Source organism: Micromesistius poutassou, assembly GCF_964030765.1.
Source record: "Micromesistius poutassou genome assembly, contig: SCAFFOLD_4095, whole genome shotgun sequence".
Classification (NCBI taxonomy): Eukaryota; Metazoa; Chordata; class Actinopteri; order Gadiformes; family Gadidae; genus Micromesistius; species Micromesistius poutassou.
The window spans coordinates 5001-25078 of record NW_028180564.1 but is presented as its reverse complement, the minus strand read 5'-3'; the positions used below and the strand labels follow the sequence as shown (position 1 = coordinate 25078).

Genomic DNA, 20078 nt, shown 5'->3' with positions numbered 1-20078 from the left:
CCAGGGCCGGGGGCGTAGAGAGGGACCAGGGGCCCGGGGGGGGCCAGGGGCCCGGGGACGTAGAGAGGGCCAGGGGGGGCCCAGAGGCCAGGGGCCCGGGGGCGTAGGGGGGGCCCAGAGGCCAGGGGCCCGGGGGCATAGGGGGGGCCCAGAGGCCAGGGCCCGGGGCGTAGGGGGGGCCCAGAGGCCAGGGGCCCGGGGGCGTAGGGGGGGCCCAGAGGCCCGGGGGGGTAGGGGGGGACCAGGGGCCCGGGGGCGTAGGGGGGACCAGGGGCCCGGGGGGGTAGGGGGGGACCAGGGGCCCGGGGGCGTAGGGGGGGACCAGGGGCCCGGGGGCGTAGGGGGGGACCAGGGGCCCGGGGGCGTAGGGGGGGACCTGGGGCCCGGGGGCGTAGGGGGGGACCAGGGGCCCGGGGGGGGGCCAGGGGCCAGGGGCCCGGGGGGGTAGGGGGGGACCAGGGGCCCGGGGGCCCGGGGGCCCGGGGGCGTAGGGGGGGACCAGGGGCCCGGGGGCCAGGGGCCCGGGGGGGTAGAACCACTAGGGGAAGGGAGGCCCGGCCAGGAGCCCGGAGTGGTTCCGGTCGGCGTTGACCCAGGCGGGCGTCGGGGGCCCGTCGTGTTCCACCGGGGGTCTGGAGCGTCTGCTGGGGGCGCTCCGTCCAGAGGGGACGAGGAGGCCGATCATTGAGTCAGTGGTCAGAGCTCTGCAGGAGGAGGAGGAGGCTGAGGAGGAGTCAGAGCTCTGCAGGAGGAGGAGGAGGCTGAGGTGGAGTCGGCGCTCTGCAGGAGGAGGAGGAGGCTGAGGTGGAGTCGGCGCTACAGAGGAGCGGTCAGCAGTAACATAGACTCTCTGTGGTACCCTGGGTCGGAGCGTTCACCGTGACACGTTCAACAGAAACTATCACGTCTTTTAGAGGATTTTTTGTACATTTCTTGCCCTTTTTTTTTTTTTTACACATATGAATATATTTTTTATTGTAAAGTTTGTACATTTCTTTAAGTATTTGACCTATTTATTTATATTAAAACCACTAAGAATGAATAAACCACCTGTGTGACTCCATGCGCTCGTCTCCAGAAGCTTCCAGAAGCAGAACCAGCGTTCCACGTCGCTTGTCCTTACAAAATGATTATTTTTTTCTCTTCTTCCTCCTCCTCCTCCTCCTCCTCCTCCTCCTCCTCCTCGGGCTGTGGACCCCAGATAACTGAGGGGCAATATCTGTGACAGAGCACCGGATTCACTGTGCTCAGCCAGTGAGACAGGCTCCTGAATGGCCGGGCTAGGCCTTCAACGCAATGAGGTCAGCCCTCCGCTCTGGCCCCAGACAAAGGTTACCACCATGTAGTCGCATTTCTCCAGATCGCCCAGCGTAGCCGTGATCAAATGGGCCTTTGTAGCGCTGCTCTAAGGCCGCGTCCTACAACAGTGGGCCTGAATAATAACACAGGGTAGGTTATCAAGGAGGAGGAGGGGGAGAGGAGGAGGAGGAGCAGGAGGAGGAGGAGGAGAGGGGAGGAGAGGAGGAGGAGGGGGAGGAGAGGGGAGAGGGGAGAGGAAGAGGAGGAGGAGGAGAGGGCAGAGGGAGGAGATGGAGGAGAGGGGAGGAGGAGGAGGAGGAGGAGAGAGGGGAGGAGGAGGAGAGGGGCGAGGAAGAGGAGCAGGAGGAGGAGGAGGAGAGGATAGAAAGGACAGTGAGCAGTGGAGGAGAAATGTGGCATCAAGTGAAAGAGGGGGGGGGGGGGGCTGGTGGGAGGGGGGGGAGCTGGTGGGAGGGGGGTGGGGGGGGTGGAGCTGGAAAAGGGGGCCTTCCTGAATGAAAGGAGGAGAGAGAAAGGAAGGAGCAGTGTAGCCTGACCGCCGGAGGCCAAACGGCGGGAGGAGACAGAGCAGGACGACCTGAACGGAGCGACCGTCTCTCTCTCACCACGGGGCAGAGCGGACGAAACCATTGAAGCCCTTTAGCATCTCACAGCTATAGAGGAGGAGAGGAGAGGAGGAGAGGAGAGAGGAGAGGAGAGGAGAGGGGAGGAGAGGAGAGGAGGAGGAGAGGAGAGGAGAGAGGAGAGAGGAGAGGAGAGGAGAGGAGAGAGGAGAGAGGAGAGGAGAGGGGAGGAGGAGGAGAGAGGAGAGGGGAGGAGGAGAGAGGAGAGGAGAGGGGAGGAGGAGGAGAGGAGAGAGGAGAGGAGAGGAGAGGAGAGGAGAGGAGGAGGAGGAGAGAGGAGAGGAGAGGAGAGGAGAGGAGAGAGGATAGGAGGAGAGGGGAGAGGAGTGGAGAGGAGAGGAGGAGAGGGGAGGAGAGGAGAGGAGAGGAGAGGAGAGGAGAGGAGAGGAGAGGAGAGGGGAGAGGAGAGGAGAGGAGGAGAGGGGAGGAGAGGAGAGGAGAGGAGGAGGAGAGAGGAGAGGAGAGGAGAGGAGGAGGAGAGGAGAGGAGGAGAGAGGAGAGGAGAGGGGAGGAGGAGAGGAGAGAGGAGAGGAGAGGAGAGGAGAGGAGAGAGGAGGAGAGGGGAGGAGAGGAGAGGAGAGGAGGAGAGGAGAGAGGAGGAGAGGAGAGGAGAGGGGAGGAGGAGGAGAGGAGAGAGGAGAGGGGGAGAGAGGAGAGGAGAGGGGAGAGGGGAGGAGGAGAGGAGAGGAGAGGAGAGGAGAGGAGAGGAGAGGGGAGAGGAGAGGAGGAGGAGAGAGGAGAGGGGAGGAGGAGAGGAGAGGAGAGAGCATACAGCTGAGAGGGAGAGCATTTTGAACACCGACGACTGAACATTTTCCTGCTGTTCGATTGGTTTATAAACCATCGAGACCATCAACCACTTCCCCAAAAAAGTAGCAATGCGTTTTATTTTGAGTGAAAATGCTGAGCAGCCAGCGGCGGGAGTTTGGAGAGCGTGAGGCTGTTGTTATGTGTTGATATCCTCTCTGTCCTGAAGCTACAGACAGACCAAGGCCAAAGAACCAGACCGCTCTGCTGGAAGACCTTCTGTTCACATTCACGCCTGACAGAGTGTAGAGAGGAGGACCAACACGTTACATCTACACTCAGGGTAGGGTGACCACCTGCTAATAAGCCCAAGGGGGGACAAGGGGTATGTTTCGGGGGGACAATGGGGGACACTGCCTGGCGCGGTGCCCCCACCTCACAGACTCACTGACAGTGGTTTACCCATTTCTAGGACATACCACCTCACATGGTATATTAATAATGCCCTATTCCCCTAAACATGTGTATTTACTGATGTATGCTCATGAATAGGTTATATTTTTTTCTAAATAAAGATTCGTAATACTTTGAACATTCAATGAATTGACACACAGATGGCAACAGTAGCGTGCTGAACTGTCAAGTAATCGATCAATCAATTCGTTTGGCTGCCAGAGGCTCCAGGATCTAGAGAGACCAACTTTTTTTTGAGCAAGCATTGATTATGCGTCACACGGTCTCAATTTGCGGGACGCATGAATTGGGCTTCAAACGCTGTGCACGCACGCGCTACACGTGACGGGTGGTGGTCACCCTAACTCAGGGTGTTGATCAGACGCTTTTATCCAGAGAGACTCACAATCAGTCCATCAGTCAGGAGAGAGAGAAACAACAATATATCTATAGAACCAAGAGCCAGCACTAACCATCACTAGGTTAACCCATTCCCCGTATACACTAACCATCACTAGGTTAACCCATTCCCCATATACACTAACCATCACTAGGTTAACCCATTCCCCGTATACACTAACCATCACTAGGTTAACCCATTCCCTGTATACACTAACCATCACTAGGTTAACCCATTCCCCGTATACACTAACCATCACTAGGTTAACCCATTCCCTGTATACACTAACCATCACTAGATTAACCCATTCCCCGTATACACTAACCATCACTAGGTTAACCCATTCCCCGCACAGATAGCTAGGATAAAACAACACAACACAAACCAGAAATATTCAAATACTTTATCAGTTTATCAAAAATACATTATAGACAGCAGGAAGAATTGATCAAACCACGGTCCTGCATCTCAAGTCAATGGAGCTGAATGGTTAAAACATATTGAACAGCAACACACCAAACTAACCCGAGGCCGTACAACTAGGAGGTCTGCAGTGGGACGCCTTTCTCCTCCTCCACCGTCACGCCACTGCCTTTTACAGCCACTGCCTTTTACAGCCACTGCCTTTTACAGCCACCGTGTTTTACAGTCCCTGTGTTTTACAGTCACTGTGTTTTAAAGTTCCTGTGTTTTACAGCCACTGCCTTTTACAGCCACTGCCTTTTACAGCCACCGTGTTTTACAGTCCCTGTGTTTTACAGTCCCTGTGTTTTACAGTCACTGTGTTTTACAGTCCCTGTGTTTTACAGTCCCTGTGTTTTACAGTCCCCGTGTTTTACAGTCACTGTGTTTTACAGTCACTGTGTTTTACAGTCCCCGTGTTTTACAGTCACTGTGTTTTACAGTCACTGTGTTTTACAGTCACTGTGTTTTACAGTCCCTGTGTTTTACAGTGCCTGTGTTTTACAGTCACTGTGTTTTACAGTCACTGTGTTTTACAGTCCCCGTGTTTTACAGTCCCTGTGTTTTACAGTCACTGTGTTTTACAGTCACTGTGTTTTACAGTCACTGTGTTTTACAGTCACTGTGTTTTACAGTCACTGTGTTTTACAGTCCCCGTGTTTTACAGTCCCTGTGTTTTACAGTCACTGTGTTTTACAGTCACTGTGTTTTACAGTCACTGTGTTTTACAGTCCCCGTGCCCCTGGCCCGTGGCCTCCAGCTTCTTCAGCTCCTGCAGGAGGTCTCTCTCCAGAGTCAGGACCTCTTTGGGTTTCTTGTACTGGAACAGAGAGAAGAAGCAGCATGACCTCAAAGAACACATCCTGTGTTCCACAAATAAAACGTATTTTGATCAACAAAAAAGAAACGGGTAAACGGACGCCATTTATTCTGCGCTTTTCTAACCAGTGGCCTCTCAAATCGCTTTACAATACGTCAGGTCTCGCTCAGAGACACCTCCACACTCCGCTAGGAGGAGCCGGGGATCGAACCAGCGACCTTCAGGTTACCAGCCGACCCGCTCTGCCTCCTGAGCCACATGCCCGGTACAGGACAATTATGATAAAAAGTCCGTTTTCAGTCCTTTTTTGTCCTGAGTAATGTGCATCATTGGTGGTGATACTGTAGCTGGATGGAGGAGGACCACTGCGTTCAACACAGATGATCATCTATCAGTTATTAGTTCAACACAGATGATCATCTATCAGTTATTAGTTCAACACAGATGATCATCTATCAGTTATTAGTTCAACACAGATGATCATCTATCAGTTATTAGTTCAACACAGATGATCATCTATCAGTTATTAGTTCAACACAGATGATCATCTATCAGTTATTAGTTCAACACAGATGATCATCTATCAGTTATTAGTTCAACACAGATGATCATCTATCAGTTATTAGTTCAACACAGATGATCATCTATCAGTTATTAGTTCAACACAGATGATCATCTATCAGTTATTAGTTCAACACAGATGATCATCTATCAGTTATTAGTTCAACACAGATGATCATCTATCAGTTATTAGTTCAACACAGATGATCATCTATCAGTTATTAGTTCAACACAGATGATCATCTATCAGTTATTAGTTCAACACAGATGATCATCTATCAGTTATTAGTTCAACACAGATGATCATCTATCAGTTATTAGTTCAACACAGATGATCATCTATCAGTTATTAGTTCTGAACAGTATCGGTAATATCTGCCGGGACGTACGCTGATGATCAGCGTGTTGTTGCCGTGCGTGAAGGTGAGGGCGGAGCTGTCCAGCGGCAGCTGACAGCGGTCCAGATCAGGAACAACAAACCTCTTGTAATACCTGGAAGGTCAAAGGTCACAGGCCATAAGCACCACAGAGCCATACGTTGAGTATAGCGCCATCTATAGAGTCACCACATACAGAGCATGAAGTTCACTTTGTTGACCTGAGCTCTCACATGGAATACGACTAAACGACTAATTGTAACGTAAATGTAGTTGAGCAACAAACACACGACAGCGAAAGACAAACGACCTTGTGAATGAACTAAAGTTTCATCACTGATGTTTACTTCTTGTTGGAGGTTCTGACCACGCAGCATCGCTCTGCGGGCTCCACCCGGACGCTGAACACCTCCTTGGGGTACGGAAGGTTCCGGATCCTCCATTGAAACGTGGTCTTGGTGTCTTGACGCAGGAAGACGGGCTGCAAGGCAAACAAAACGTCGGCTTACGAGTACATCTCATCACACCTGACGACATGGGGAGGGTACCTCCCCATACGATACATGGCCCGCCACACCGATAATATATAATCAATATATTGTAAGACAATCCTAGAACAATACATCATTATGTATGTCTAACGATGAATACTAAATGACCTATTCACAGTCCAATGATTAAAGTTAATTTAAACATTATTATAAAAGAAATCATGTAAAAGAAAACGATATTTGCCGCCAGCGCATCGATTCTTGTATCTCATGAAGGGCGACGACATATATCGCCGTATCGATATTTAGTGGCGGCCCTACTGATGACCGTGGAGCATCAGGAGGTTAGAGCTACAGCCACGCGTTGCTCCTTCACCGTACAAACCCACGTTGGAAAGGTTCTCCTTGATCATCTCCGAGTCCGACGGCGCCGGAGCAGAGAACGCTTCTCCGACCTCCGCCTCCCAGGAGCCCGGAGCGCCCAGCGGGCTCCGGGAACGCCACTTCCGCACTGGAACCCCACGTTTGGTGGAACGGAAAAACTTTAATGCATTTACATTAACGTTACAGTCTGAGTTTATCAGACGCTTTTATCCAGAGAGACTCACAGTCAGTCCATTAGTCAGAAGAGAGAGAAACAACAATATATATATATAACCAAGAGCCAACACTAACCATCACTAGGTTAACCCATTCCCCGTATACACTAACCATCACTAGGTTAACCCATTCCCCGTATACACTAACCATCACTAGGTTAACCCATTCCCCGTATACACTAACCATCACTAGGTTAACCCATTCCCCGTATACACTAACCATCACTAGGTTAACCCATTCCCCGTATACACTAACCATCACTAGGTTAACCCATTCCCCGTATACACTAACCATCACCAGGTTAACCCATTCCCCGTATACACTAACCATCACTAGGTTAACCCATTCCCCGTACACACTAACCATCACTAGGTTAACCCATTCCCCGTATACACTAACCATCACTAGGTTAACCCATTCCCCGTATACACTAACCATCACTAGGTTAACCCATTTCCTGTACACAACACAGACAGGTAGGATAAGATGCTACGCCATGCTAAGCTCTATAAGTGCCAGGACGTACAACCTACAGAATGCCCTCAGATGCCTGCGCTACAGAGACAGCAGCGAGGCTCCAGCAGACACCAGGAGGGCCAGAGGGCCGCTGCTCACCCAAGAGGTCGTCGGTGGTCAGGTCGTACTCCTCTGCCATCTCCTTCCCGTCTCCAAACAGGTAGTGGATCTTCCTTTTCCCTGAAGAAGGGATTTGGGGCAAAGGATGGGCAAGAATGGTCAGAAACTCAAGCTGGAAGTGGAGGTTGGGAGGAAGTCATAAAGTACGAAAGTAAACAATAGAAACAACATGTTACCTTTATTTTGTTGATTAGGTTACAAAATAAAACGCATTATGAAACCTAATAAGCCTGATGATGAATACACATCTCGACCACTGGAGACGTGGAGATGATGCTTCGTTAGCAGAGTTAGCAGGCTAAGCTACCACAACAGAACACGTTAACATCCACCCCATAACCCGTAATAATAATAATAATAATAATAACCGCTCACCATCGTGGACTAAAGCCGTCTTCTTGGAGGACTTGAGGAGATCTTCCCAGCACTGCACCGCCATGTTTGGTCCGCAGGACCGCTTCCGGAAACAGTCCGTAACCACGGCAACCGGGGTCATGGTAACGCGGTCGATATGAATATATATATATGATTAACTAAAACGGGTAAATTATTCATATTTACGTGAATTTTGTTTAATATTTTATATTTGGACACGATTATATAGACGTATTCTATCAAGTAAATTCATAAAATCAAAAAAGAAAACCGACCCGGAAGTAAAAGCTCTGACGACACAGTGTTGTTCGAACAGAAAGTCGGATCGGTAACGAGAAAGCTTTCTCTTAAACGTTATAGACAAACCATTATTGTATGGTTGGATCGGCTTACGAATGCATTAGGGTAAGTTATTATTAATTAAGTTAGATGAAGAGATATTGAACACACCTCTCTCTTTACTCACAGAGTTTCGAAGTTAATGCAGTGTTGGCTTTTCATCGCTTGTAGACATGAATACATGAATACAAAACTCTCTCTCTCTCTCTCCCTCCCTATACCTCTCTGTCTCTCTCTCTCTCTCTCTCCCTGTCTCTCTCTCTCTCTCTCTCTCTCTCTCTCTCTCTCTCTCTCTCTCTCTCTCTCTCTCTCTCTCCCGGTCTCTCTCTCTGTCTGTCTGTGTCTGTCTGTCTCTCTCTCTCTCTCTCTCTCTCTCTGTCTCTCTCCCAGTCTGTCTCTCTCTCCCGGTCTCTCTCTCTGTCTGTCTGTGTCTGTCTGTCTCTCCCCCTCTCTCTCTCTCTCTCTCTCCCGGTCTCTCTCTCTCTGTCTGTCTGTCTGTCTCTCCCTCTCTCTGTCTCTGTCTGTCTGTCTGTCTGTCTCGCTCTCTCTGTCTGTCTGTCTGTCTGTCTGTCTGTCTGTCTCTCCCTCTCTCTCTGTCTCTCTCTCCCGGTCTCTGTCTCTGTCTCCCGGTCTCTCTGTCTGTGTCTGTCTGTCCCCCTCTCTCTCTCTCTCTCTCTCTCCCTCTCTCTGTCTCTGTCTGTCTGTCTGTCTCGCTCTCTCTCTCTGTCTGTCTGTCTGTCTGTCTCTCCCTCTCTCTCTGTCTCTCTCTCCCGGTCTCTCTCTCTGTCTGTCTGTCTGTGTCTGTCTGTCCCCCTCTCTCTCCCTCTCTCTCTCTCTGTCTCTCTCTCTGTCTAGACATTTAGAAATATTGATATAGATATCTCAATGAGTCAAAGAAGTTACTCTTCAGTCGTCCTCTCTTCAGAAATGTGCGTCGTTGGTCATGGTAAAGTCGCTCGGTTGATGAGGACTATTGCGTTCAACAACACAGAGAAAGTCTTCATCACTTGTAGACATGAACACATGAGTCTCCCTCCTCCTCCTCAGTCATGGCGTCTCTCCACGGGGTGCTGAAGGCTTTCCCCAAAGTGAAGCGAGTGAGGGGTGAGGAGAGAGATGGCCCCCCGCCGAAGAGGGGGTCTCCAGGAGCCTCCTCAGGTGATCAGTGATGAGTGACAGTGAGGCGGGTGGTGCTTTGAGTTATAGGGTTACAAGATTCTCAAGATTTCTTCCTTTCTAGTTAAGGCAGTGTTTTGTGTGTGTGTGTGTGTCTGTGTTTGTGTGTGCGCGTGTGTGTGCGTGTGTGTTTTGTGTGTGTTTTGTGTGTGTCTGTGTTTGTGTGTGTGCGCGTGTGTGTGTGTGTGTCTGTGTTTGTGTGTGTGTGTGTGTTTGTGTGTGTGTGTGTGTGTGTGTGTCTGTGTTTGTGTGTGCGCGTGTGTGTGTGTGTGTGTGTGTGTGTGTGTTTTGTGTGTGTCTGTGTTTGTGTGTGCGCGTGTGTGTGCGTGTGTGTGCGTGTGTGTCTGTGTTTGTGTGTGTGTGTGTGTGTGTTGCGTGTGTTGCATCTGTTTTTCTTTCCCTCTGGGGGGGGGGGGGGGGGGGGGTGACTGGACCTGTGATTAGGGGCTGTACGAATAAAACGTAATAGAATGTAACGGTGGATCTCACTGATGTCCGTGATGTCTTTTCCAGGGAGCTTGTTCGCCGGGGTCACGGCGTTCATCCTCCCGGCCGGCATCGGCAACGCCAGATGTCAGATCTTCCAGAGACAAATCCTCCAGAACGGAGGAGACACGCAGAGGTCCCTGGGTTCCGCCGTCACTCACGTGGTGGTGGACGACAGCATGGAGAGCGATCGCGCCCTCCGCCTGCTGAAGAGGGACGGCCTGCCCCCTGGTGTTGGTCTGGTGAAGTGCAGCTGGTTGAGCGCCTGCATAGCGGCCAAACAGCTGCTGGACACCGGCTGCTACAGTCTCCTCATCGCTGATAGGTGAATAGGATCATGTGTGTTTTTTTTTTTTTTTAAATAATACTAAAACCCCATAGTGACATTGCATTTATTATGTGGTACGCACTATGCAGTATACTAACACTGCTTTCATGATCACTGCAATACAGTCTGCCAGTGGCCACTCAAAGCACTTTACAACACTGCCTCACATTCACCCATTCATGCACACATTCACCCACCGACGGTGGAGTCAGCCCCTCAGGGCGACAGCCAGCGGGTCAGCAGCAGTCAGCAGTCAGGAGTCAATGTCGTTGTTTGTGTCATTGGACTCTTGAATGATCTCACGGTTCTCTGGACTCTCCAAACAGGAAATCCAACGTACCTCAAGTACCAGAACCAGAGGCGCCCCCCGCCGCCTCTCAGGGCAGACAGGAGACCGTGGAGCCACCAGGGGAGACGGTATGAAGCACGGGTCTGACAGTAGGAGCCGTTGTTCTATCTCAGGGGTCAATTATGGATCCAGATATCAAACAATGCATCGTCATGATCAGTCTACCTTTGTGCCCAGGTGTTTGGTATTTCTACAGGAAGCATTCAGGAATACTTTGACTTCGATGTTAATCTGATAATCCCTGTTTATTTTTCATACGTACTGTACTGTACTGTGGCCGTGTTGCATCTATCGATTAATGGGTACATAAAGCACTCAAGATATGTCGCTCTTTTTCTTAAAAAGTTCACATTTGCTTATATTGCCTGATTCTTTTGTGTAGCTGCAGAAGCACTGGAAAGGATGGAGCCCATAATGGTGGTAGTGTTAGGTGGACCCCGAATAGTAGGAAATGTGTGTGTGTGTGTGTGTTTGCGTGTGTGTGTGTGTGTGTGTGTGTTTGCGCGTGTGTGTGTGTGTGTGTGTGTGTGTGTGTGTGTGTGTGTTTGCGCGTGTGTGTGTGTGTGTGTGTAATAATCCCTTATTCTTTTTCATCCACAGGCACCAAAAAGCCAAAGCGGAGACGTGAACGATGAGGACGGCGTGTCCCAGAGCCACCTGCAGGCGCTGCTGACCGGCCGGCCCCCCGAGGAGGAGGAGGCCCCCGGCTCCACGGGCCCCGCCGCGCCTCACGCCCCCGACCAACACGCGGCGGTGTCCAGCAGGTGGGTCTGCGCCCGCTCCTCCGAGTCCAAGAGCAACAACTTCAACCAGCACATCACGGACAAGCTGGAGGTGCTGGCCAAGGCCTACAGCCACCAGGGAGACCGCTGGAGGGCGCTGAGCTACGCCAAGGCCGTCTCCGCCCTGCAGAGCTACCACAAGCCCGTCACGTCCTACCAGGTGGGTGCACGCCGGGACCTGACCCCCGGTCTGGTACCTGATGTCTGAACTGCTACAGTTGGGTATTCTGTGTACGGCTACTTCTAGTTGAACTGTCGTCATGCACCACGTCTTCTTTCAGTAAGCTGTGTATTTGTGCTACTCCTGTTTTACAACATGAATGTACAAATCCCGCGAAGACTTCAGTAGACTTCAGTAGAAAAATAAGTTGAGTGTTTTGGATTGATTGGAGGATTTGCCGGAAGTTATCTAGCTGTGGAGTTGTGTTGGAGAGTGCAGAGCGAGAGCGTTGATCTAACGGTCATATGGATGAATAATGATGAATATTGATGTTTAACATCTCTTGTCCCAGGGATGAGTCACGGTTCACGGGTCTGAATGATTTCTGAATGGTTAGACTCTCCTTGTACTGTTTCTAGGTTGTGAGCGTAGACTTTATCATAACAGTTCTATAACATCTTCTAGGGGCCGGGTATGTGTTGACGTTATTTTTGAATCACACTTGCATTGATGTTGATTTGATGGCGATGGCAGTATTGAATATAAAATTTGTAAAAACCAAAATGTTTTATGAACTCCTTCTCTAGAAAGTTCAATATCGTGCGCGCTCTTTGCTGAGACATACCGGGCAACTTTATTATTTAGGAAGTTTGTCTCCACCAAGAAGCCGTTGGTCTGAACCGGTGAGGGAGCTCTGAGGGTCAGCAGGGTGGAGGGTCTGGAGCTCCACTCACCTGGAGGCCAAACCCTGACCCTGTCCCCGCCCGGCGTTGGTCTCAGGAGGCGTGTCAGATCTCAGGCATCGGCAAACGCATGGCGGACAAGATCGACGAGATCATGGAGAGCGGGCACCTCCGGAAACTGGACCAGATGGGGGAGGCGGTCCCCGTCCTGGAGCTCTTCAGCAACATCTGGGGGGCCGGCGCCAAGACCGCCCAGCTGTGGTACCAGCAGGTCAGGGGGGGGGGGGGGGACACACTCTGCACAACACTGATTCATAACGCACACACACGCACGCACACACGTACGCACGCACGCACGCACGCACGCACGCACACACACACACACACACACACGCACGCACGCACGCACGCACACACACTAGATTGTGAACCCCTCATGCCATGTGTCTGACCTCAGCCCAGGACTACCGTGGGCCAGTGAGTACCTGATGTAGAGCAGCTAGACGAGCTGCAGCTGTCTGGATGCAGAGCAGCTCACCGCTGGAGTCGTCCCTCAGCAGGGAGGGCTCTGGGTCAACAGACCAAACGTCTCCACCTGCTCTACTCTGGTTTCCTTTCAGGGTTTCCGCACTCTGGAGGACATTGGCACCAAGGCCGTACTCAGCACCACCCAGAAGATCGGCCTGAGGCACTATGACGACCTGCTGGAGCGCATGCCCCGGGAGGAGGCCCGGGCCATCGAGGAGCTGGTAACGCCTCCATGGGTTCACGTCACTGACCCTTTGTTAAGCTACCAGAGCAAGCAAATGGTTTGGACCATTTTGACCACTAAGCCCTAAGCCCTAAGCCCTAAACCCTAAGCCCTAAGCCCTAAGCCCTAAACCCTAAACCCTAAGCTCTAAGCCCTAAGCCCTAAGCCCTAAACCCTAAGCTCTAAGCCCTAACCTTAACCCCTAAGCCCTAACCCCGAACCCCTAAACCCAAACCCCTAACCCTAGCCCTAGCCCATAACCCCTAACGTGTCTGTGTGTCTGTGTCTGTCTGTCTGTGTGTGTGTGTGCGTGTGTGTGTGTGTGTGTGCCTGGTGAAGGTGCGGGAGGCGGTCCTGGCCATAGACCCCTCCCTCCTGGCGGTGGCGTGCGGGTCGTACCGGCGGGGGAAGGCGACCTGCGGCGACGTGGACGTGCTGATCACCCACCCCGACGGACACTCCCACCGGGGGGTCTTCAGCAGGGTGCTGCAGAGCCTGCACCGCAGCGGTAGGTCGGAGGTCACTGGACCCACCCCCCCACACCCCCCGCACCCCCACACCCCCCGCACCCCTACACCCCTTAACCTAGTGATGGTTAGTGTATACAGGGAACGGGTTAACCTAGTGATGGTTAGTGTATACGGGGAACGGGTTAACCTAGTGATGGTTAGTGTATACGGGGAATGGGTTAACCTAGTGATGGTTAGTGTATATGGGGAATGGGTCAACCTAGTGATGGTTAGTGTATACGGGGAATGGGTTAACCTAGTGATGGTTAGTGTATACAGGGAACGGGTTAACCTAGTGATGGTTAGTGTATACGGGGGACGGGTTAACCTAGTGATGGTTAGTGTATACGGGGGACGGGTTAACCTAGTGATGGTTGGTGTGTACCGGGGGTCGGGTTAACCTAGTGATGGTTAGTGTATACGGGGGACGGGTTAACCTAGTGATGGTTGTTGTGTACGGGGGACGGGTTAACCTAGTGATGGTTAGTGTGTACGGGGGTCGGGTTAACCTAGTGATGGTGGGTGTATACGGGGAATGGGTTAACCTAGTGATGGTTGTTGTGTACCGGGGGACGGGTTAACCTAGTGATGGTTGGTGTGTACGGGGGGTCGGGTTAACCTAGTGATGGTTAGTGTGTACCGGGGGTCGGGTTAACCTAGTGATGGTTAGTGTGTACGGGGGGTCGGGTTAACCTAGTGATGGTTAGTGTGTACGGGGGTCGGGTTAACCTAGTGATGGTTAGTGTGTACCGGGGGTCGGGTTAACCTAGTGATGGTGGGTGTGACCTGGTCTCAGGGTTCCTGACAGACGACCTGGTGAGCGGCGAGGAGAGCGGGCAGCAGCAGAAGTACATGGGCGTGTGCCGGCTGCCGGGCCCCGGGCGCCGCCACCGCCGGCTGGACGTCATCGTGGTGCCCTACGCCGAGTACGCCTGCGCCCTCACCTACTTCACCGGCTCGGCGCACTTCAACCGCTCGCTGCGGGCGCTGGCCAAGACCAAGAGCATGAGCCTGTCGGAGCACTCGCTGAACCAGGGCGTGGTGCGCCAGGGCAGCCTCAAGGTGTACGCCGGCACGCCCGTCGCCACGGCAACGGAGGAGGAGGTCTTCAGCCGGCTGGGCGTCCCCTACAGGGAGCCGCACCAGAGGGACTGGTAGAGGGGCCCCTAGAGGGACTGGGAGAGGGGCCCCCAGAGGGACTGGGAGAGGGGCCCCTAGAGGGACTGGGAGAGGGGCCCCCAGAGGGACTGGGAGAGGGGCCCCTAGAGGGGGAGGGCCCCTAGAGGGAGAGGGGCCCCTAGAGGGGGAGGGCCCCTAGAGGGACTGGGAGAGGGGCCCCTAGAGGGAGAGGGGCCCCCAGAGGGACTGGGAGAGGGGCCCCTAGAGGGACTGGGAGAGGGGCCCCCAGAGGGAGAGGGGCCCCCAGAGGGACTGGGAGAGGGGCCCCTAGAGGGACTGGTAGAGGGGCCCCTAGAGGGACTGGTAGAGGGGCCCCTAGAGGTACTGGGAGAGGGGCCCCTAGAGGGACTGGTAGGACTGGGAGTGGGGCCCCTAGAGGGAGAGGGGCCCCTAGAGGGACTGGGAGAGGGGCCCCTAGAGGGACTGGGAGAGGGGCCCCTAGAGGGAGAGGGGCCCCTAGAGGGACTGGTAGGACTGGGAGTGGGGCCCCTTTACTACGTTTACTACCCAGAGAACATCAAACACTACGGCGTTACGCTGCGTTAACGGTCGGAGGAGGAAAGTCAGAGCGGGAAACGCGTCGTCTCCGACCTACGGGCGTTCGAGCTGCATAGTCGGAAAAACATGGATGCTTAACTACAAGAATACAAATGTGTTATTGTAGTTATAGATTGTAAATGTAAATGATCTATTTCTGAAAACATATTTTGTGGACAGTAAGTGAAGCGACTTTACATGTCTGTCATCATAAGAGAAGCCTTCAATCAGAACCAGTGCAGTCAGTCGTTACAACGCTAGACGCTGGATCGGTATAAACTCGGTATCGGCCGAGACTCGAGGTCAGGAATCGCATCGGGAAGGAAAAAACGGGAACATCTCTACTTCCAACGGCAACACGTAGCGGCGGTCGGGTTTTACTACACAACCAGAGATCATGGAAGTGGGATGACAGCCAAACCATATTTAACCTACTTTAAAGGTTATACTATTTTGTTAAATATATACAGTGCATTTTATTTGTATGTTTTATTTTATTTGTGGCTTTCATTTTATCTTCATCTCTTTGTTTCGGGCTCTGGTTCTCGACCGCAGTCTGAGCAGGACGTTGGAACACTTTGTCTGAGTGTTAAGTTGTGTTCACAATGTGTTTACATTTACAATTAATCACATGTTGACAACAAATGCAACTCCTATCGCTGCACTCCAGTCTGCTGCTGGGTTTTAAGGTAACGCAAACTCGATGATTCAGTGGTCATATGAAATAAGGCAATACTGCAATATGTGAATTAACCTTAACAGATATGTCACAAATAAACGTGGTATTTAATTCCTTTTGGTAAAAGTTATTTCTGTTCTGTTCTTTCATGTATATATATATATTCATGTTTAGTTTGATACTTATTAAGAACTTATTATGAAAAATGCTATCATTGCCATGTTCGACCATTTAATAGATATAACTTTAAAAGCCGCAGGCCTTTTAAAGAGCTAGCATGTTTTGTTTGTTTACGGGCTCGGATTACCTCCGCCTCGCAATGGAGACGCACGGGCCTGTGATTGGTCGAACCGTCAACGGTTGGTCTCGTCCGGCCAATCAGGGCTCAGTCCGCAGAAACCTGCGCGGCGCACAGAAACGCAGCCGTCACGTTGCGCACATGGAACACAAGTAGAGCGGGGCCGCTCCCAGTGTTGCCAGATTGGTCCAGATTAACTGGCTGCAGTGCGTTGCCAGATTGGGCGGGAAATCGGGCCCAATCTGGCAACCCTGGAGGGAGCAGCCCGTGCAACAGCTGGACCCGCCAGTGGCTCCCGGCGGCGGGCGCAGAGACACCAGTTGCGTCGATGTTTGTGTCACCAAAAGATGCCCGATTAGAAATAACAGGCGGTGCGTAATCGGGGCCTTCGGAGAAAGAAGACAGCCGGGCAGAGGGACACCATCCCGGCTCTACCCTCCGGACCGAGGGGTCTCCGCACGGAGCCCCGACCCGGGGGAATGAGGGGTGCTGTGTCGGCGGTGGGGATGGCGCTGGTGCTGAGCGCCGCGGTGGGCTCCGTCAGCCCCACGGAGAGCTCCGCGGACCGGGTAAGACGGGGGGGACCGCCCGGGACCCGACCGCTGCTAACGCAGGAGCTAGCGGTCGGTATCAGAACTTAAACTAGGACAACGCTCTACGTCCACTGTCTGGTCTGCCGGCTGGGTCGTCAAGTGTTTGAATGCATGTGTTGAACCAATGAACTTTATAATATATAGTGTTGATGTATTTTGTGTTAACGCCAGAGGGGAGCTAACTGCTAAGTTCGTAGCCTCGCTGTAAGGTTGTTTATGTCCGCCTCAGCCCGGGGAGTATGAGGACTATAACCGGAATACATGCGGGCTATAGACGGACTATATGCGGACCATATGCTGTCGTTTCATTGAATTGACCTGAGATTGTTTTTCACAAGTAAACAAGTACGTTAGAACGATGCTGTTGATGTTGAAGTCTGAAGTTGAAAGTTGTGCAGATGACTTGTGGATCAGATCATGAAGCCCCCTGCTGTGAGAAGTCTTCTCTTTCTGAGCTGTTGGGTTTCAGAACGCATTGAAAGCAGACAGATGTTCTGTTCGGTAGTATTAAATACTACAGTGAGGAAGTCTGTACTGCAGTAAACCTGTAGTAACAACCTAGGCAGCAGTTCATGTTACTATATGATGGCTTAGCTTTTGGTCACACTGTCTCTATTTAGTGTGATTATTAATTAAAGGCTGTAAACACTTAACGGTTGTTAAGTGTTTATTATTTTTCAGTGTTTCAGTGCTGTAATCATTTTCAAACTCGTCTCCAAACTTGTTGAACTTGCCATCAACTTTGTTGCCCGAGGCAAATCTATCATGTCATCAGTCATAAAGCTCAAATAAACTTTGATGTAAGTGGTACTTCTGTGGAACTATGATCCACTTTGAAGTTGCCATCAGTCATGTCACTCATTTGATGTTATTAACCTTGTGTTATGGTGTTGTGTTCAAATATTTCTCATATTGGCATATCTTAGATCATATGTTTAGAAATAAATGTTCTCATGACGGTGACCAAAACGCTGTAATCTTTAAAGAAATTATTTAAAAAGCATCGCTAAAATGCAAAGAAAAAACTTGACACGTTGAAATCTGTCTGATGTTCTGCGTTGCTTGGTAAAACGGGTGGCACTAGAGTGGAGGGTGTTACTAGTAGAGTTAGCTCAGGGAGCTTGATGTGCTCCTCAGTGGTCGAATGCGTAGATTGCGGTGTGGAATGTGTTTTGATTCGTCACCCTGACACGAGCCAGGGATGTCCTGTCCTGCGCTGTGATTAATCTCCAACACAATCTGTGACTTGAGGATAAAACAATGCTGATCTTGCAACCAAAGCACAGTCATGGTTGAGAATGTGTCTGAATGACTGTTTCCAGCAGACTTCTACCTGTTCTCCCACCATCTCCTATAACGGCTGCTTTAGCCGCCAGACGGTCTGCAAGGAACCATGACCTTCAAGTACAATACTAGTGTGGATCAAACGGTGGCACCTTTGATAGTTTTAGGTTCTTAACTGTAGTAAAATTATCTATTTGGTATTCAAAGGTGGAAGTCACGAGAGGTCTTTTCATTTTTCTCTAAAACATCTTCCCATTCTTTATTTTTTTGTTCATCTAAGTTTGTTATTCATGTTGTTTCATAAAGGCTAATGGTTGCACTGCAAAAAGAAAGAAAGAGGCATGTACATAATAGGGCTGTCAAAATTTCTCAAAAATGACGTTTAAATATTCCATATATATAAAAAATACACATATATTCAAACTATTAGAATATCTATATTTGCGCATTATGTCAATGAGGCGCATTACGTCAATAACAGGACAAACTAATACAACGAGACATAACTACTTGTATAGGTGGTTTATTTAAGTTTAAACATATTTGACAACATATTACCTACACAAAAATAAGTAAATTAACTAATGGCCAAGACCGCAGACCTCTCTCTCTCTCTCTCTCTCTCTCGCTCCCCCTCACTCTCTCTGCGCATACTGGTTTAAATTAAACAACAACAACAAAAATCAAATGCTGAGTGCTGATCAAGAGTTTTGTGCGAGCAATTTAAGGTCCCGACTCTTGTCCCAAACATGGCCCAGGCTTCATTCAGTGGTTGAAACAAACAGAACATTAATTGAAGTGCAGTGCGCCTCCACTCACAAAGCAGACAGCCCCACCGCGGCTGCCGCGGGTGTGTGTGTTTTTCCACATTCGAATATTAATTTTCACCTTTGAATGTCTGTTTTTAAAAACTATTCAAATATATATTCAAATTTAGAATATTCGTTGACAGCCCTAGTGCATAAGCATAAAAGTTAATATTGTTGACCAAGACATTGCACAAATATAATGGTATTAATAACACGAGCATCATATGGTCATAAAGCCCTCTTCTGTTTATTTCAGCAGCGTTTCATTATTGGAGCTGATTATCACTTTAATACCGGTCTGTTCTTGGCCTGGCTCCTGATGAGCCTCGCTGCGGTGCAGGAGAGAAGGATCGTGTTCCTGTGGCCCGTCGGGAGACGGCGGAATGTGGTCTAGTCTGCACCGTCACCGTCTGCGCCACACTTGATCTATCATACAGAAAAAGACAATTTACTCTGCTGGTCAGATTACCCAGAGAACCAGAGTCTGTTGTTCCTGCCAGCCTCAGAAAGTCCACCGTAGTTAGAAATCGTCTTTGTGACGCCCAGCTGTGAAGGCCATCCATAGGTCATGGAGAAGTTCTGAATGCTCCCTCTTCTGCAGCGACTGCAGGGTCTGCAGAAGAGGGAGGAGGTGGATGGAGAGGACACCATTTAGGACTGGATTCATCAGAATAACTCCTCATAGACTTAACACGTTTCAGGAGGTGATGCCTCAGAGTCTTCTGTTTGTCCCTAGAGTGTCGAGAGGTGAGGGCCATAGAGAGGTGAGGGCTATAGAGAGGAGAGGTGAGGGCCATAGAGAGAGGAGAGGTGAGGGCCATAGAGAGAGGAGAGGTGAGGGCCATAGAGAGAGGAGAGGTGAGGGCCATAGAGAGGTGAGGGCCATAGAGAGAGGAGAGGTGAGGGCCATAGAGAGGTGAGGTGAGGGCCATAGAGAGAGGAGAGGTGAGGGCCATAGAGAGAGGAGAGGTGAGGGCCATAGAGAGAGGAGAGGTGAGGGCCATAGAGAGAGGAGAGGTGAGGGCCATAGAGAGAGGAGAGGTGAGGGCCATAGAGAGAGGAGAGGTGAGGGCCATAGAGAGAGGAGAGGTGAGGGCCATAGAGAGAGGAGAGGTGAGGGCCATAGAGAGGGAGGAGGGAGACAAAAAACAAGAGGTGAGGGCAGATCTCCAGGGGAGAGAGGGAGGGCAGATCTCCAGGGGGAGGGCAGAGTGTGTCAAGGTGATGAAGAGGACTCTGTGGTCTGCCTTGAGGTTGGCGTTTAGGACCTA

General features: G+C 51.0%; 3 protein-coding genes across 3 annotated transcripts in view; 2 read left to right on the top strand and 1 right to left on the bottom strand.

The window, feature by feature from the left end:
- Positions 1-4628: 4628 nt before the first annotated feature.
- On the bottom strand, positions 4629-7932 carry LOC311370686 (protein DPCD-like). The gene is made up of 6 exons (XM_084489021.1): positions 7866-7932; positions 7470-7550; positions 6644-6765; positions 6111-6244; positions 5776-5878; positions 4629-4825 (listed from the first exon to the last, which is right to left on the bottom strand). Exons 1-6 carry the CDS (start codon positions 7927-7929, stop codon positions 4721-4723), a joined length of 609 nt encoding a protein of 202 aa, XP_084345147.1. The 5' UTR covers positions 7930-7932; the 3' UTR covers positions 4629-4720.
- A 247-nt stretch (positions 7933-8179) lies between these two features.
- Positions 8180-14612, top strand: LOC311370685 (DNA polymerase lambda-like). The gene is made up of 9 exons (XM_084489020.1): positions 8180-8270; positions 9252-9362; positions 9894-10191; positions 10521-10611; positions 11144-11485; positions 12266-12439; positions 12789-12917; positions 13259-13427; positions 14225-14612. The coding sequence occupies exons 2-9, from the start codon at positions 9254-9256 to the stop codon at positions 14584-14586; spliced, it is 1674 nt and encodes a 557-aa protein (XP_084345146.1). The 5' UTR covers positions 8180-8270; positions 9252-9253; the 3' UTR covers positions 14587-14612.
- Positions 14613-16428: 1816 nt separating this feature from the next.
- The window catches only part of LOC311370687 (uncharacterized protein), a gene marked incomplete at its 3' end in the record, with an annotated part of 8512 nt that continues 4862 nt past the window's right edge, over positions 16429-20078 (top strand). Inside the window, exon 1 of the mRNA XM_084489022.1 lies at positions 16429-16690. Coding sequence (XP_084345148.1) covers positions 16601-16690 — 90 coding nt within the window. The remainder of the gene's footprint in view (positions 16691-20078) is intronic.

Excerpts from the sequence above, each read along its gene's own strand:
- LOC311370686 (XM_084489021.1), bottom strand. The coding sequence starts at position 7,929 with ATGGCGGTGCAGTGCTGGGAAGATCTCCTCAAGTCCTCCAAGAAGACG. Across the intron at positions 7,551-7,865 it reads GACGGCTTTAGTCCACGATG|GGAAAAGGAAGATCCACTAC; the intron begins GTGAGCGGTTAT and ends TCCCTTCTTCAG. Across the intron at positions 4,826-5,775 it reads ACAACACGCTGATCATCAGC|TACAAGAAACCCAAAGAGGT; the intron begins GTACGTCCCGGC and ends TCTCTGTTCCAG.
- LOC311370685 (XM_084489020.1), top strand. The coding sequence starts at position 9,254 with ATGGCGTCTCTCCACGGGGTGCTGAAGGCTTTCCCCAAAGTGAAGCGA. Across the intron at positions 10,192-10,520 it reads AGTCTCCTCATCGCTGATAG|GAAATCCAACGTACCTCAAG; the intron begins GTGAATAGGATC and ends CTCTCCAAACAG. Across the intron at positions 10,612-11,143 it reads TGGAGCCACCAGGGGAGACG|GCACCAAAAAGCCAAAGCGG; the intron begins GTATGAAGCACG and ends TTTCATCCACAG.